Raw genomic sequence first — 18,874 nt, forward strand, 5'->3', positions numbered from 1 at the left:
CTCCCTTCCCCCCATCTGTCTGTCTCACTCTGAAGGTACAGGGAGGCCAGTGCTTCTCACATCATCACTTGTCAGATGACCCTCTTCTAGTGCATCATCGCCTGACTGATACATTGCACTGAGGAGAACCCTGTGTGTCACAGGGGCTGCTCCTGACCGTTGCACGGATTAGGTTCCACTCTGACAGGGGTATAAATAAAGCGTAGCAAGGTACAGCCAAGAGAGAGAAGTGTTTGGAGCCAAACCAGTGCCTGAGGTGATACACCCTCCACAATAACACTGCAGAGGATTTAAAGTGAGGAAGGATAGCACTGGCCATTCATATCTGCAGGTAACGATTAAAGAGACGTAGGGGCTGCTCTAGGAGGGGCCGTTGAAAAGTTCTCAGCTCAAGCAACAAAGTTGGGGCAGTCTCCATCGAGGGCAATACACTTAGTCCAGCAATTTTCCACTCTTTTTTTGTTCTGTATTTTTCCGACGGAATGAAAAAAGTGGAAACCCACTGGACCACGTGTATAGCCCTCGATGGAGACTGCCCCAGCTTTTTGGGTTGGGCTGAGAACTTTTCAGCGTCCCCTCTTAGATCCTTCAAAAGACCTACTGCTGTTCTCAGTCCTGGTTTCTGCTGCGCATCCCTTTGTGAATAAGACTGCTCGCTATATTTCAGATTGCATGTGCTTTGTTCAGTTAGCTATTTTTTTTTTATAATTAAAGCATCACATTCAACTAATTATATAATCTAAATTAGAACAATAATAAATGACCTACTGTAAGTACTTGCTTAGAGTGGTGATGTAATTTGAAATCTTCCCCTCCCCCAGCACCTTTCGTATCTGTTTTGTCAATGTCTCTGTCATAGTCCTGTCCTCATTCTGCCCTATTTTAATATTTAATTTTATTACTTAAATTTTTAGCATTGTAAACCGACCAGATACACGTTGATGGTCGGTATACCAAACTATAAATGAAACCCACCGTGGATCCCTTTGACCCTGGGGAAGTCACTTAACTCTCGATTACCTTAGGTAATTTGTGTGTCAGGCATACCAAGTTCTATAAAAAGTTAGATTGTGAGCCTACTAGAGAGAAAGTACCTATATTTGAACTGCTGTGGTTATACCACAGAAAGGTGGTATATCAGAATCGAATAAATACAGAAGTGTCTAGAATTGTGATTATCAAATGTAAAATCTGGAAATGCCTTCTCTTTCATCTCATTGGCCCTTCCTGCTGAATAATGATTTTTGTATAAAAAGCAGATGGTCATCTGCTCGGTGTTGAAAGTCTTTGATCCACAGAAGCTCGTTCTTAGCCTAGCCTGCATTTCAGAATATCCACAACAAACATCTGTCGGAAATTTGTAGGGACTCTATATCTCAAGGCTGTTCGTTGTGAAGGTCCTGACAACCCAACTGGCTATGGGAAGGAGGACGGATTGAGACATCCACTCCAGACACATTTAGCCATTAGCAGCATCGCCATGGTTGGGCTCAATTACAGCACTGACGTGAATTAGAGTCTTAAAAATCATGTTTCGTATCTGCTAACAAATTCATCTAGAAAGGCCCACTTCCAACTTTCCTTGAAGAGAATGTGTGGGTCAGGTGTACCAAGTTTTGATAAAGAGGAACAGAGTCCATTCCATCCTTTTTTTGCATCTGGGGCAGATATTCAGAAGCCCATCTCCTGCTCCATCCTCGCTTTTTCTAAATTGAAGGGCAAGTGGTTGCATGGAGCGGTAGCGCTACTTCCATTGCTTTCAATGGAAGTAAAACCCAAATGTCTCAATCCGTTCTCCTTACTTCCATTGCTTTCAATCAGTGGCGTAGTAAAGGGGGGGGCAGTTCGCCCTGGGCGCTATGTTGGTGGGGCGCCTACATCCCCCACCTCGTCCCATTCCTCCCCTCCACGTGCGTGCCCCCTTCCCTTTCCCCATAGCTCTAGTTGAAGTTGTTCGCGGCGGTCAACAACGTGCTCTTCACGACGCCGTCAGCCCTCCCGCTGATGTCACTTCTCGGTGCCATGCCTAAGAAGTGACGTCCGAGGGAGAGCTGACGGGGTCACTAGGAGCACGTGGTTGACCGCTGCGAGCAACATCAACTAGAGGTCTGTGGAAAGGGAAGGGAAGGAAGAGGCACATGGGGAAGGAGCAGGGGACGGAGATGAGGGCAGGGGATGGAGGAGATGCGCCACCGCCCCTAATGCCACTCACTCTCGCTACGCCACGGCTTTCGATGAAAGTAAAACCTGGATGTCTCAATCCGTCCTCCTTTTTCTGGAGCCATGTGGTGACTCTAGCTATGGGGGTCTCTAGGACGGGCTTAGGAAGCTCTGCCCAAACTTTAAATGTACCCAGAGGCCAGCTAGTAATCCCAGCTGAAAGTGGCGAATTTAGACGTTGCAAGGGGAGTAGGATCAGGACCAGAGGGCTCCAAATGCGCTGCTGTGTTTACTGAGAGCGATGGCTGCTAAGTCTGTTTATTTGGACCCGGCTGATCTGTCTGACAGACACTCCTTAAAAGTGAAGGTCATCAGCTCTGGATCGAATAACCAACACGTAAGCAAGTAATAAGGGCACCAACAGCGTCTGTCTTCCTTAGTAACCCCCCCCCCCCCCCCCCCCAGATCACTTGATGTCAAGCAAGGTAATGTGCTATTAATGGGATATCAAGCCAAGCTGCCTTCGCCACAGCTGTGAGCGTTACTCTAAGGCTTGAGCACTCTTGTGATGTGTTTTGAGTGCACTTGGCGCAGCTCCTCTGCACAGTCTCAACCGGCCATGGCTGGTCTGAATGAGACGCTTATAGTCCGTTTTCCTGATAGGCTAGCAAGTTCGATCAGATTCACAAGTTCAGATGCAGTCTGGTGGACCCTGAGTTTCTTAGAATCCTCTCTCAGTGTCCACATGCCATGCGTCATGTTAGATGGAAGACTGCGTCTGTTGTGTCCTTAAGAATGGGAAAAAAAAGGCCATGCTAGGTCAAACTGGGATCGATGGACCCAGCATCCTGCCTCTGGAAGCTGTCAGTCTCGATCACAAGTACCTGGCAAATGCCAAAGAGTAACGATCATAACATAACACTTTCACCAAATATGGTGCAATAGATAGAGACTTCACTAGAGTCCAGCAAACACAAACCAACCTCAGAAAAATTTAGGGCAAGCCAGCCACCGCAGCGGCTTAAGGCCTGTCCAAGCAAAACCTCATGGGCGTTAAAAAAACACCTCCTTTTTGCCAAATTCAAAGAAAAAAATAAACCAGATAATAGTGCAAAACTACTTACCTTATGCAGAGGAGCGGCACACCAACGAAGGCCAGCGTTTCACAATTCCATGCTGCCTCAAACATCAAACGTAACCTGCCAGTTCATCTTAGGAAATAAGGGTCCAGGTTTGTACCTGAGGTCACACAGAACATCTGTGAGCTTGGAACCCTTGATTCCCCAGTTCTAAGTCCGCCGTACTAACCGCTAGGCTGCTCCTCCGCTTCTGTTTCGTATTACCTTGCCACGCCACGTACTGTCATTGCCGACACTTTGCCGGACATTCCAAGCCAGTGGCGCAGTAAGGGGGAGGGGTGGTCCGCCCCGAGCGCCGTCTTACTCGTGGCGCCAGTACCCCTCCTCCTCTCCGCCCCTGCTTCTTCCCACTCCTCCCCTCGCCATGCATGCGCACCCCCCCTTCCTTCCCCCCACAGCTCTAGTTGTTCACCGTTGCGAGCAACAACTTTTACGTGCTCCTGGTGACATCGCTTCAAGTTGTCGCGCACAGAAAGTGATGTCTGCGGGGGAGACGACGGGGTCACAAGCTCGTGGCGGGGGACAACTAGTGGTATGGGCGAGGGGCACCTCTCACCCTCACTACGCCACTGAGGCGTCTCTTGTGCATTTATGCCACGGAGGTATTTAAACATCTCTATCCTATTTCCCCCTCCCATCTAAAGTCTACATCTTGAGATTTGTAAGTCTACTACTAGTACTATTTATTATTTTTAAAGCACTGGAAGGCATATGCAGAGCTGTACATTTTAACATGCAATAGACGGTCCCTGCTCAGAAGAGCTTGCAATCTAATTTAGACAGGACATTTAAGGGATGGGGAGATTATGGTAGAGGAAATGATAGAGCAGGTATAAGTATCTGACAGCAGCAAGTGGGAGTTAAGAGTTGAAAACAGATTTTTAAAAGTGGGCTTTTAGCTTGCATTTTAATTCTGCTAGGGAGGGAGCATGACGTACCAATTCAGATAGCCTGTTCCAGGCATACGGCACCGCAAGAAAGAAGGGACGGAGTCTGGAGTTGGCAGTGGAAGAGAAGGGTACAGATAAGAGGGGCTCACCTGACGAACACAGATAACAGGGAGGAATGTAGGGGGAGATAAGTGAAGAGAGATATGGGGGGGGCTTCAGAGCGAATGCACTTGTAAGTCAGCAAGAGGAGTTTAAACTCTATTTGGAGATGGATGGGGAGCCAATGAAGCGGCTTGAGAAGAGGGGTAATGTGAGAATAGCAGCTCTCACGGAATATGTCGCGCAGCAGCATTTTGAATGGATTGAAGAGGCGAGAGGCGGGTGTGCGGGAGACCAGAGAGAAGTACGTTGCAGTAGTCTAAGTGACGAGACTTATGACGATTTTAGTAGCCTTCCTCTGGACCGACTCCATCCTATTTAGCTGTGGCCTCCAGAACCAAACACAGTAGTCTAGATGAGGTCTTGCCTGAGACTTCTACAGAGGCATCATCACCTCCTTTTGTCCTGCTGGCCTCGCCCCCTTCCTGTCATGTTTTCTACCTGTTTGGCCACCTTAGGATCAACTCAAACAATCCACACCCAAGTCCCACTCCTCTTTCGTGCACAGAACTACTTCATCACCCCCTACACTGTCCTGTTTGAGAAGAGGGTTTCAAGTCTCTGATGAGCAATTAATCCCGATGTCCGTTCCGTATACCTTGAAGTGCTTTCCTGGGAAGAGTAACACACACAACCTCTTGTTTTTTTCATTACAGATTGTGACTGATTATGTTAAAACAAAGGATTCATACTTTACATTTTATGAAAATGTACAAAAACAGAGTTATGAACAAACATTTCATAGAGCGAGACAAAAGCTTTTGAACCTGCTCAGAATCAGGTAACTTTCTCAAATGTTGTTTCTTTTACCATTTCAAATTGTATCTTATTTTTATTTTGTCTAGTTATTATCTGCATAACTTCTCATGCGTAGACAGAAATGAGTTTGCTAGGCAGATGTTCAGAACCTAACGCCAGCGCTTGACGCAAGCGTTGCTTCTAGGCTGCACACATGTTCAAAGGGCACATTCGAGATTACTGCAATCTGCAGGTCAATGCCGTCAAATGAGCTCTTCAACCATTCCCTGCCAATGCTCAGAAACGGTGCCCTACTGCAGAAAACCTAACACCGGCTTGGAGCTGGCGTTAGGCATATGTCTAACCTTTGTTGTGTGCAGAAGTTGTCCTGCCTTAATCACAGATTTTAAATTACTCCCCATTATTTTCTTTCTTTTTTTATTATACAGTAAAACCTTGGATTGCAAGTAACTTGGTTTGCAAGTGTTTTGCAAGACAAGCAAAACATTTTATTAAATTTTAACTTGATATACAAGCAAAGTCTTGCAATATGAGTACCGTACATAGAGTATATTCGCATCACATCATCACGACTGAGCTGATGGTTCTTCTCTCTCTGACGCTGCAGGAGTGTAGTGACTGTTCGAAACGAGCAAAGTCTTGCAATACGAGTACATACAGTATACACGCGTCACATCATCACAACTGAGCTGATGGTTCTTCTCTCTCTGACGCTGCGGGAGTGTAGTGACTGTTCTAAACGAGCGAGGTCTTGCAATACGAGTACGTATAGTATTTTGTATTAAAGTTTTGGGGTTAAGGAGTTTCCATTATTTCTTAAGGGAAAATTCGCTTTGATATAGGAGTGTTTTGGATTACAAGCATGCTTCTGGAACAAATTATGCTCGCAAACCAAGGTTTTACTGTACTTGTTTTTCTTGTTGTTGATTGATTGATTGATCTGTCCAGTTTATGATAAAATCTTTATTGTGAACCGCTTAGAACTTGTTTTGGTATTATTATTGTGGTGATCCATTCATTTTGCGTGCCGGGATCAGCACTGCACACTTCCATCTTCCCCTTGCATGGATCCTCCGCCTCCTGTAATCCCTGCCATGCCAGTTCGTTGCCCTCCTCCCCCAGCCCTGCCACCTTCCGGTCATGCGCACAAGAGCTTTGCTAACCATGTAGCTCTTGTGCGCATGAGCCAGGCAGTTTCCGAAAAATAACTTCCCAATATTCAACGCTAATAGTGTGCATATAATTTGCATGCTATTACTGTAGTGCTGAACATTTTTTTTAGCGCTGTTCCCACAGTATTACCCTGCGTTGTGCAGAACAGTGCAGGAGCTCTGAGCATCAGCCTGTAGGAATCGTTCCATTATCAGGGCCAGCACAACCACTAGGCAAGCCTAAGGGGCAGTAAAGAGCAGCTGCGGCCTAAGCAAAACAGTCACAGAAACTCAGGAGAACCATCAGCAGATACTTCTATCTGCAAAACAAAGTTTAATGTTTGAAAGCAAGACGTCCAATTGTGCGTTTTATAGAATTGTTGTAGGGTGATCATGATTGCAGAGGAGGGGAGCGACAGGCAGTTTCAAGTTTTATAAAAATTTTGATTTATCGCCTATCAAATTTCTAGTAATATATAGGTTAAAACATACCAGTGCATTGCTTGCATTACAAAGACAGACAAGTTTAAACCAGTCAGAGAGGGGGGAGAAATACAATTATAACAGCACAATGCACAAGTAGGTTGGTATATTTTAAGAGTAGCAGCAAGAGTCAAAGCTGGCAAACAAGGCAAACAGGATGTTGAGCATGATAAAGAAGGGACTCACGAGTAGATCGGCAGACGTCATAATGCCACTTTACAGAGCAATGGTCAGACCACACCTGGAGTACTGTGTCCAGCACTGGTCTCCCTACCTAAAGAAGGATGTGACCCTGCTGGAGAGGGTGCAGAGGCGAGCTACGAAGCTAGTAGAAGGTATGGAAAATTTGAGCTACAAAGAACGCCTCAGAAAACTGGGCTTATTCACCCTTGAGAAGAGAAGACTGCGAGAGGATATGATAGAGACCTATAAAATACTACGTTAATACTTAAAGGGTATTAACGTAGAACAAAATATTTTCCAGAGAAAGGAAAATGGTAAAACCAGAGGACACAATTTGAGGTTGAGGGGTGGTAGATTCAGGGGCAATGTTAGGAAATTCTACTTTACAGAGAGGGTGGTGGATGCCTGGAATGCGCTCCCGAGAGAGGTGGTGGAGAGGAAAACTGTGACTGTGTTCAAATCGTGGGATGAACACAGAAGATTTAGAATCAGAAAATAATATTAAAGATTGAACTAGGCCAGTTACTGGGCAGACTTGTACGGTCTGTGTCTGTGTCTGGCCGTTTGGTGGGGGAAGGGCTGTGGAGGGCTTCAGTGGCTGGGAGGGTGTAGATGGGCTGGAGTAAGTCTTAACAGAGATTTCGGCAGTTGGAACCCAAGCACAGTACCGGGTAAAGCTTTAGATTCTCGTCCAGAAATAGCTAAGAAGAAAAAAAAAAAAAAAATTTAAATTGAATCAGGTTGGGCAGACTGGATGGACCATTCGGGTCTTTATCTGCCGTCATCTACTATGTTACTATGTTACTATGTAAAATAATAAAAGGATTCGACAAAATAGAGCGAGAAGCATCGTTATTCACGTTGTCAAATGTGAATCAGACAAGAGGCCATGGACTGAAGTTGAGAGGCGACAGGCTCAGGACAAATACCAGGAAGTTCTGTTTCTCCCGGCGGAGGTTGTGACAGAAACCACCATTCTGGGTTTCAAGGGCAAGTTGGATGCACACCTTCTTGCAAATCACATTGATGGATACGGATAAACAGGTCTTCATCGGGGAACACCTGGCTTGGCCTCCGCGTGTGCGGGTCACCGGACTGGATGGACCAAAGGTCTGATTCGGTGAAGGCGTTTCTTATGTTATGTTCTTATGTTAAATTGGAAACTGGGAGCCAATGGAACTCCTTTCATACAGGAGTAACATGACAAGATAGCAGAAGACCAGTGAGCACACTTGCAGCCACAACCTGTCACCAGTGACTTAGTAAGGTGGGGCAGTCTGCCCCAGGCGCAATCTTCCTAAGGGCACGACATCCCTCCCCCTCTCGGCCTCTCCCGCTGAGCTTACCTGCCCATTGCCATGGTAGTCCATTGCGGAAATGAGCAGGAGCAACACCCACTCACTCCTTCATGTTGTGACAGCCTCTTTAAAATGGTTGCCATGACCTCTAGTGGCAGCTTAGTACTACAGTATCAGGAGGCTGCCACTAGAGGTCATGGAAGAGTACATGCCTGTCTCTAGAACTGCAGCAGCACTTGATGTGGGAAAACCTAGTACAGCATTATCCAGGTGAATCATAGAGAGGGGGGCCCAGACCACTCTAACCACTATATTTATAGTGAAAAATGTGAGCCTACTAAAAGCCACCAAAACCCTACTCTTCTGCTCTATAAGTGCCACCTGCAGTCATGAGGGCTAGTGGGGTGGTAGACAGGTGGGTCTAGTAGGTTTGGGAAGAGTTTTGGAGGACTCACCATAAAGTATAAGGGGTATAAGGTCCCTCCTCTCAGAAACCGCCCGCAAACGTTCCTACAGCCACTTCATTCCCCAACTCTGGAACCAACTCCCCCCTCAACTCAGACTACAGAACTCACTAATGACATTCCGAAAAATGGTAAAGACTCTCCTCTTCAACTAAAAGTCTACACCCAACCCCTTAAACCCCACCTCTACCCTTCTTTCTCCATTCTAATCTTCTGCCTAAATTTCTGTATAGTCCACTCTCAGCCTATACTCAAATAACTTGTATCTAAACTAAACTACTTATATTTAAACTACTGTTCTTAATTTGCTGTATAGTCCCTATATTTACACTGCTGCACAGTCTCGTATGTCCAAGTATTTAAATCTACTGTATAATCTTGTATGTCCAATTCACTCCATTGTGAATGTTTACTTGTAAACCGTTCTGAGCTACTGGGAGGACGGGATAAAAATCTAAATAAATAAATATATGGTGAGATGTTCTTCTGGCATTCTTTATTGAAGTTCAGAGTAGTGTCCTCTAAGTTGTCCCACTGCTCTGTTGGCTTGTCTGTGTGGCCACTCCCATGTCCAAATGGTCTGGATTTGGATGTTTTCAACTTGGATGGTTCTTTAGTCGAAAATGGGGTATAAAGTTAGGCAAACTAAGGCTGTACGTCCTGTCAGCCTAGATGTCAAAGTAGACAATTAAAAAAAAAAAAAAAAAAATTTTGGGACGTCTAGTGGTTCAGGTTATGAACGTTGATGTTTTCTGTGCTTCCGAATTTGGATGTATAGCGGAAAACTTCCAAATCAGACTTAGATGTCCTTTTCAAAAATGGCCCTCCATCTTATTGTATCTTATGGTAGTTAACTCAGTGAAGGATAAATGAGCTTACTGAGGTTTACATTGCTGTGCTTTCTTCTTTTCACTAAGACGTCCACGGCTTGTCTGCCATAATTTGAACAGGACTACTTCCCTGGACTGTGGCTGTGAAGAAAATGGTGGGACTGAGGCCCACTGACGTACCCCCAACTGCCGCTGTGAAATTTGTAGGGGCTGGGGCAGCGGCTTGTATAGCTGATCTCTTCACCTTCCCGCTGGATACTGCTAAAGTCCGACTGCAGGTGAGGATCTCAAGTAATATCAAAACTCATCTGAGGAGTCCATAGTAATGACACGATCTTCTCTTCTCACTTCTGTCCAAGCGGCTATATACGAATAACACCAAAAGTGACAGAGGTGTTTCACCTCAAAGGTGGCTACAGGGAATGTTTCAGAAGTATTAGAATTAGGATTACCAGACGTCCGGAAAAATCCGGACATGTCCTCTTTTTAGAGGACTGTCCCAGTGCCCAGAGGGATTTCTAAAACCTGGCAGAGCGTCTATGCATGCGCGAACATCGACGTGATGATGTCATATGCATGCATGTGACATCATCGCGTTGACAACTGTGCATGCACAGACACGGTTCCGAGCTTGGAGAGGTTCATGGGGGGGGTGGAATGGGGTATAGTTCAGTAAAGAAGCGGATTTCCACTTCTGCAGGACATGTTGTACGCCAACTGGGATTAACATATCAATTCGTTTTGGATTACAAGAACAGTTTATTATCCCGTAATTCTGTAAACTTGCAAACCCAGTCTTTCTAACCGTGTGTTATGGAGCGTTTTCCTGTGATACATCTCCTTCTGATGAATTTCTGACAGATCCAAGGAGAATCCAAGTCTGGAAAGAATGTGAAGACCATCCAATATAAGGGTGTCTTCGGCACCCTCGCCACTATAGTGAAAACCGAAGGGGCCATCTGTCTGTACAATGGGTTGGTGGCTGGTCTCCAGCGTCAGATGAGCTTTGCTTCAGTCCGTATAGGACTGTATGACTCCGTGAAACAATTTTACTGCAGTCATTCGGAAAGTGAGTAAACGAGCAATTCAGACCTGTCTGTTTCAATTGACCATTTCTAGTTATTGTAGAGCGATTTATAATAAAGCTAGCAAGACATGCAAAGTATACAATACCTGTTGGCAATATCAAGACTGCCAATCTCACTAAGATAATATACATAAGCAGACACTTGAAAATAAAATCACTAATATGAAATCCATACCTAATGTAGACCCTGTTTCATCAAGCCACATTAGGGTTTTTTGCTTTTTTTTTTTTTTTTTTTGGGGGGGGGTTATATATCTTTATTGAATTTCCAAACTACCATTGTGCAAGCAAATAACATCTATGAATAATATTACAAGAAAAACAGTCATGGATTAAAACCAATTCAGTTGCCATGTCCTTTTTTAGTTTTTAATCCACGAGTTTTTACATCTGGATCTTTAGGGACCCCTGAGGAAGACATCATCGTCGAAACACGGACCATGTTGGGTCCATAGTTCCCAACGTTTTGGGCCTAGATATATTTTATGTGGATTATTCAATTGTATTTTTAACAAAGCCTGTATCTTGAACATCACCATCTCCACAGTGTTATTTGTTTCTGCTGGATTTGCATTTCCTGTGGAGTTTCAAGGGTCAATTTTTTGCTTGTGCTTCTATAAAACAGATCCAACACGGCCTTTTGCCAAGCCTTAGAAGTGCAAGAAACTGACGGCATTTTCTCGTGTTTCTTGTCCAGATTCTGGTGTTGGTTGTCGGCTACTAGCTGGCTGCACCACTGGGGCGCTGGCTGTTACGTTTGCTCAGCCCACCGACGTGGTCAAGGTTCGGTTTCAGGCACATGTGAAGGTGATCCACGGGGACCGACGGTACAACGGCACCATGGATGCCTATAAAACAATTGCTAAGGAGGAAGGCATGCGAGGCCTGTGGAAAGGTACTGGTTTCTTACTGTGTATAATGGAAAACAGTGGAACAGGAATTAGCAACTGCTGCTACTGGATAATATAGGGGGGTCATGTATAGGGTTACCAGACATCTGGATTTCCCCGGACGGCTTTTCAAAACCCAGCAGCACCCCTTCCCTGCTACCTCTATCCATCAGTAGGCTTTCTCCCTTGCCTCCCCCCCTGTCCAGCAGCACCCCTTCCGGCAGGGAATTTTTACCAGTATGGGACACATCGCAGCACCCGCACAACACCCTCCAGCCGTTCCTCTAGGCGCCAGCTATCGGGAGTGAAACTGCCACCGCCATGCACTCACCTCAGGTCACCAGCCGACGTAAGCCAGCGCACACGTCTCAAGCCGCCACGTGCCACAAATAGAATTCAGTCACGGAAGGACACAGCACGCTGTCAGGGATCACAGTCTCATAAATGCGCATGTGCACTTAGGGTTTTATTATAGAGGATGCCTTCATGTGCTAATGCTATTTGCTGCTGAAGCCTTACCATCTTGTCATGTTTTTATGGGATTTTGTCTTTCCATCTTGGATGAATTTGAAAGAAGATCCTGTTAGTTAATGTTTTTATTGCGTTTGTTCTGTCGAAACATGTTTTAGCATTTTTAATATGAATGCATGTAATTTTGTAAACCGCATCATTTTTATGCGGTATAGAAATTTTTAAATAAATAAATAATGATACCAGAATTTTTCTTTGCTTACAAATCATTTTTTTCTCCCATCACAGGAACTTTACCAAATATCACCCGCAATGTCATTGTGAACTGCGCAGAACTGGTGACCTATGACCTCATCAAGGAAGCGCTGCTGAAGCATACCCTGCTGACAGGTATGTCCAGGCTTGAAAAAGAGCTGGTGATGAAGGAGTTTAAAGATCAAAGAGCTCTTCAGATCCCCAGCGCTAATAAATCATGGACACAATCCTAGGCTATACAATTTTAAATTAGGGCCTGAAGGAATATTAGGTGGTCATCTAGTCCATATTTTACTGCTTAAATCAACCCAGCTTTGTCTAACTAGCTCTGAAATACCCTTCCACCACCATCTGAGATAACTTGCTCCAGTGCGGGACTGCCCTTGGCCTTAGTTAATGGAGACAAAGTCTAAAGATTAGAGCAGTGGGCTGAGGCCCAGGGTTCAAATTCTGCTTCTTCTACCGACATGTCACCATCTATTGCCTTAGGCCAGGGGTGTCAAAGTCTCTCCTCGAGGACCACATTCCAGTCGGGTTTTCAGGATTTCCCCAATGAATATGCATTGAAAGCAGTGCATGCACATAGATCTCATGCATATTCATTGGGGAAATCCTGAAAAGCCGACTGGATTGCGGCCCTCCAACCCCCGTCCCTAGTCCCTGTGTTATCACTGAGCCCCCTTTTCCCAGCCCTAGCATCAGCCCTCCTTTGCCATCTCCACCATCTGCCAACATAAACTCCCTTTTTACCATCCCCAGCCTTGCCTCATTCCCCAGCTCCTTCTCCCAGGCTCAACCCTTACATCAGACCCATCTCCAAGCCCTGGCTCACTTTTCCCACCTGTCCCACATGTTAGGCCCCTGATCCATCTCCTAGTGCTAGCTCCCTTTTCCCACCTACACCCAATCCAATCCTTGGTCTTATATATCAATTCATCCCGACAATGTGGCTCGATTCGGTTTACAAAGATTAAATAATAGGACAAGGATGGCAAAATATTAAAGTACAGGTATCGTCATTTATAATCCTTATTTATGTTGAAGTCAGTTAGAAATTTCTGAAATAGATGAGTTTTTAAAGTTTTCCGAAAAGTTATTAAGCATGGGAGAAGTCTAACATCAACAGGAAAATTATTCAAAATTTTTGCACAAGAGAAAGCAAAAGACTGACAGACCTTGCCTAAAGCTTTAATTCCCCTAATAGAAGAGAAGGCTAGTTTATATTTATGAATTCCCCTGGAGTAAAGAGGCTGTTGAGAATTAAAAGAAAGAGCGATCAATGGGGAAAACATCCCATAAAATCCCATATAGAATTTCCCATTCTAGGATCAGACTTGTCTCCCTGCCTTATTTCCAGCACCCGCCTTCTTCTACCTGACCAGGAGTTTTAAATCAATTGCAGAACGATAGGAGGTAGTTACTCTTCAATTTTAACAACCAATAGGAGGAAATTTTTTGTCACTTAGACCATAGTTAAGCTCTGGAACACGTTGCAGAGGATGTGGTAAGAATGGATACCGTAGCTGGTTTTAAGAAAGGTTTGGACAAGTCCATAGTCTATTATTGAGAAAGACATGGGGGGAAGACACTGCTTGCCCTGGATCGGAAGCATGGAATGTTGCTACTCCTTGGGTTTTGGCCAGGTACTAGTGACCTGGATTGGCCACCGTGAGACTGGACTACTGGGTTTGATGGACCATTGGGCTGACCCAGTAAGGCTGTTCTTATGATAGCCAAAGCTAGCTGGACAAGCAGAACAGCAGCAGTGGAAAGACAGGGTCTCTGCAGATAAGAGAAGAGGGCAGCTGTTGGGAAAATTTTGACAGGGCCAAGACCCATGTGGCACTCCCCTGTTCCAACACCATGTGCCTTCACAGGTGATATTATTTGGAAGAATAAAGGTTTGATATTTTAATAGCTTTCCTAACCTGTAAATTTGCATACCACTACTGCTACTATTTATCACTTCTATAGTGCTGTACATTTTGACATTTATAGATGGCCCCTGCTCGGAAGAGCTTATGATCTAACTTGGACAGACAGACATGACATACAGGGTTGGGGATGCAGACCCAAGGTGCTGGGGCATCCATCTCTTCCAACACTGGAAAGTCCTTAGAAAGGAATCGTTGAAGAATGAAAAAGGGAGAGGTCTTAATTCCCTAGTATAATGTAAAGGATGGTGGCAGTGGTAAGCCTCTTTTATGCCCCAAATAGGAAGCCTCCATATTACAGCAGGGATCCTCTTTCCCAACGCCCCATCCTCAGTTTTAGGGCATCTGTTTTTGTATAATGTCAATGATCTTCTGAACTTAAGTCTTATTCTGGATGCTTCCAAGTTCGTGAATCTTTAACCGAAAGTCCGATGACTGTATGTTTCAGATAATTTGCCCTGCCATTTCCTGGCGGCCTTTGGGGCCGGCTTCTGTGCCACTGTAGTCGCTTCCCCTGTTGACGTAGTGAAGACAAGGTACATGAACTCTACCCCGGGCCAGTACAGCAGCGCCTTGAACTGCGCACTCACCATGGTGTTAAATGAAGGGACCACGGCTTTCTATAAAGGGTAAGTTCCCCAATGATGCTGGGATATGTGATTACATCTCCGCGAATATTATTCAGTGGGAGAGAGCTGGCTTTCCTGCAGTTGTGGAAGGCAGTACCAGAATAACTACCCCAATAAATTAGAAAACAATTATCTGTAGCTCCTCAGTTACAATCTAGTTGACGCTATTTTGTGTAGAACCCATTCATCGTGTCATCAAGACTTTCTGTGAAGCGGACAGTGTAGAGTTTGTTATGCAAACTCATGTTCTCAACCTCTTGTTCTTTCTTCTAATCATTGTAAATTAGCCTGTTTGGAAGATATGCAACATCAGTGATGGTCTGTACGTAACGGTCCTAAAATATATCCCATAAGGAAATGGATCTTGGCCAGACTGCTGACTGCATTGGCTACAAAGTTAAGGTCTGCACAATGGTGTAGCCTGGGGTGATGGCACTCCCCCACATCCTCCTGCTCCTTCCTCACCACACACCCCCATACCCCGCACTTCTTAGAATCTTCCCTCTGATGTCACTTCCTGGCCCTGTAACCCGGAAGCTATTTCAGAAGGAGCCAGGTCAGCATGGGAGCAGAGAAGGGAGGGAACAAGTGTGGCGAGGGGGACAGAGAGGTGCCAACGCCCCCATCAAGACAGCACCTGAGGCGGTCCGTCCCACCACCCCTACTGCACCACTGGGTCTGCAGTCCATTAAGATGAGTAGGGTGTGCGACAGAAATGATACATTCTGACTGAGGAAAGGGAAACCAGGGTTGGGTGGATCCAGGCCTGGTGCTGCCCTATGGATAGGGTTCCCATATGGCTTCAGAAAAATGAGGAATATATGTCTGTCTGTCTTTCATCCTTTCTGTCACTCTCTCCCGCTGTCTTTCTTTCTTTCTGTCTGTCTCTCTCCCTACCCCTGTGTCTTTCTTCTTTTCTTTCTGTTTCCCTCCCTCCCACTATCTGTCTTTCTTTCTATCTGTCTCTCTCCCTGCCCCCTATGCAGCAGCATTTCTCTCCCCCCTCCACTTCCCTGTGCAGTAGCCACAGCAGCATTCCCTCCCCCTCCATTTCCCTGTGCAGCAGCATTTCCCCCCACCCCACTTCCCTGTGCATCAGCAGCATTTCCCTACCCCCCACTTCCCTGTGTAGCAGCATTCCCTCCCCGTCCATTTTCCTGTGCAGCAGCATTTCCCTCCCCCACCCCACTTCCCTGTACAACAGCCGCAGCAGCATTCCCTCCCCTTCCATTTCCCTCCCCCCACACCACTTCCCTGTGCAGCAACAGCAGCAGTATTTCCCTTCCCCTCCATATCCCTGTGCAGCAGCTGCAGCAGCTTTTTCCCCTACCCCCCTTTCCCTTCCTGCGGTCTGGCATGCTCCCTTAGTCTCTTGCTGCCTGCCCTTCCCTTCCCGCGTTCACAACAAACCTGCCAACTCCAGCAGTGTCCGCAGCACTCTACACACGCTGCTTCGGGGCCTTCTACTGTCCTGATTTACTCTGACACGTCCCTGATGACATCGTAATTAGAGACACGGCAGAGGAAATCAGGGCAGTAGAAGGCCCCGAAGCAGCGTGTGTAGGGTGCTGTGGACATTTCTGGAGTCGGCAGTTTTATTGAGACCGCGGGAAGTGAAGGGGGGGTGGCAAGGGACTAAGGGAGCTGACCAGACTGCAGAAGGGAGGGTCGGATGGGAGGGTCAACGGGGGTTTGAGTGAGTCAAGGAGGTGGGGGGGGGGGGTTGCCGACATCGAACTGACTTACTGTGAGTGAAGGGGGATCATTAGAGACATGGCAGAGCAAATCAGGGCAGTAGAAGGGCCCACTTATCTCCTTTCTCAATTATAGCACTTAGTTAAAAAAAAAAAATACTTAGTTGTTTTGTGAAGTTTATTTTTTATTTCAAAGTCACCGCCGCGGCTCCTCTCTCAATCCCCTCCTGTGTCAGAAGCCTTCTCCGACGCAGGTGCGGTTTGAGAGAGGAGCCGCAGTGGCAGCTTTCAATTAAAAAATAAACTTTGTCAGTCAATTGCAAGGGTTCCGTAGCCGGCAAGCCCGCTGTGTGAGAGAGAGAGAGAGAGAGAGATGCGTGGTAAGCGCGCATGCGCACTCCTGCTGACCACGGACCTACAGATCAGGGATCAGGGAACACGGCGGTAAGAGTGCGCATGCGTGCTTAGCATTTTATTATTATAGATATGGATTAGAATTTTCAAAATGTGTGAAATCATTTGTAACAAATATCTATATGTATTATATAAATGTGTATTTACTTTATTCCTTCAATAAAAATGTTAGAACATAAAAGTAAAGAGTAAAAGTGGAAGGGAGACGATGTAAATGATAAATCCTCAAGTAAACCAAATGAAAGAGCAAAACTGGGAACAGGATTTTGCTATTACAAACCTCGTCATGCAAACAGTGGATCGTTTCATCTTAAACGCTGCTGTTTGGTGAATAAAGCCTATAAGAACAGTAGTTGCCTGCGTTTGAGCTGGTTAGATGAGTTGGGTCACATTAAAGTGGAGTTGCAGCTGAAACTGGTAGCAATTCTCGATGAACAGATGTTGTAGTTGCGATCCTTTTACTTTTTACGCAAAAAGTCTTATTTTAGGCACTTATCTCCCCCTTTTTACAAAACCATAGCGTGGTTTTTAGCGCCGGCCATAGCTCCGACACTCATATGAGCTCTAAAAACTACGCTACGGTTTTGTAAAAAGGGGGAGATAAGTGCCTAAAATTTATTACTTTTATTTCAATACATTTTTGGTTTTCATTATACTTTTATTTAAGTATCAAAATATGCATTTACCTTAACTTAAGCACTTTGACCTAGCACTTTAAACAACGTTGTAGATTCCTCTGATTCATTGGTCCTTTACTTTGTCCCTTTACAGCTTCATGCCTGCGTTCCTGCGCCTGGGTTCCTGGAATATTGTGATGTTTGTAACTTACGAGCAGCTGAAGAGAGCCATGATGATGGTTAGGAAGTCTTGGGAGTCTCCCTTCTAGCAGGGCCAAACCTCTCTGGTACCAGTGAAGAGACAAAGGAGACAGGGATAAAAGAAATCCAGACAGCCTGACCATTACTGTCTCCAAGCCAGACTAGATAAAGCAATGTTTGAAGGATCTGACATTTGGAAGGAAGAACTTCCTATTTTTATTTTTTTATACGGACTGGCTTCAGAATGACAATTTTCAAACAACTTGTTGCAGGTCAGCAAGATGAAAAAGTAAATTATATTAATTATTTTACGATATTTTGGTGGAAAGGATGCATAAAGCTAATACACAGAGTGTAAGAAATTCCACTGGAGCAGTCAGCACAGACGAGGATTGGGAATGTCCTGTGGACAGTAGAGGACAATCCGTAGAAGCTAGCTCTGAGAACTAAATTGATGGCCTCCCTGATGAGAAATGAAACATCAGGTAACGCAGGCCCCACAAGAGAGCAGAGAAGAGCCAACTCTTCAGAATGACTGGGGATGTTGAATTCAACACCGACTACCCCTCACTGGACCTGATGAAGGAAGTTGCTCAACCTTACAAGTGCTGAGGGGAGATATGATTGAAGTCGACAAAATCGAATCGAATCTTCCATTTGTGAGTTGCACAAACCTATACAAGCTCTGGGCGACTGAGTGGAGTAGAACGGGTACAAGTGGATCGATTTTTCACTCCGTCAAAAATGACAAAGACTAGGGGACACGCAATGAAGTTACAGGGAAATACTTTTATTGCAGAATCCACCGTTCTAGGATTTAAAAGCAAACTAGATGCACATCTCCTTACGAGAGGCATAGAGGGATATGGGTGACTAAAATTACGCCAGGTGTACACCTGGCTGGGCCTCCATGTGTGCGGATCGCCGGACTTGATGGACCGAAGGTCTGATCCGGAGATGGCAGTTCTTATGTTCACCCAGAGAATAGTTAAGCTCTGGAACGTGTTGCCAGAGGTTGTGGTAAGAGTGGAAAGCAAAGCTGGTTTTAAGAAAGGTTTGGACAAATTCCTGGAGGAAAAGTCCATAGTTTGTCATTGAGAAAGACATGGGGGAAGCCACTGCTTGCCCTGTATCAGTAGCATGAAATGTTGCTACTCCTTGGGTTT

General features: G+C 45.4%; 1 protein-coding gene across 3 annotated transcripts; it reads left to right on the forward strand.

Annotated features, from left to right (window-relative positions):
- The first annotated feature begins 208 nt into the window (after window positions 1-208).
- LOC117363158 (mitochondrial uncoupling protein 2-like) lies at window positions 209-18,462 on the forward strand. Of its 3 annotated transcripts, XM_033950504.1 has the most exons (8): window positions 209-331; window positions 5,005-5,129; window positions 9,604-9,794; window positions 10,378-10,585; window positions 11,301-11,498; window positions 12,253-12,354; window positions 14,602-14,782; window positions 17,662-18,462. In XM_033950504.1, the coding sequence occupies exons 3-8, from the start codon at window positions 9,669-9,671 to the stop codon at window positions 17,774-17,776; spliced, it is 930 nt and encodes a 309-aa protein (XP_033806395.1). In that variant the 5' UTR covers window positions 209-331; window positions 5,005-5,129; window positions 9,604-9,668; the 3' UTR covers window positions 17,777-18,462. The 3 variants fall into 3 exon arrangements, with proteins under 3 accessions (XP_033806395.1, XP_033806397.1, XP_033806396.1); XM_033950506.1 differs by lacking the exon at window positions 14,602-14,782; XM_033950505.1 differs by lacking the exons at window positions 209-331; window positions 5,005-5,129 and adding an exon at window positions 5,816-5,869.
- Window positions 18,463-18,874: the final 412 nt, after the last annotated feature.

Source organism: Geotrypetes seraphini, chromosome 6 (genome assembly GCF_902459505.1).
Source record: "Geotrypetes seraphini chromosome 6, aGeoSer1.1, whole genome shotgun sequence".
Lineage (NCBI taxonomy): Eukaryota > Metazoa > Chordata > Amphibia > Gymnophiona > Dermophiidae > Geotrypetes > Geotrypetes seraphini.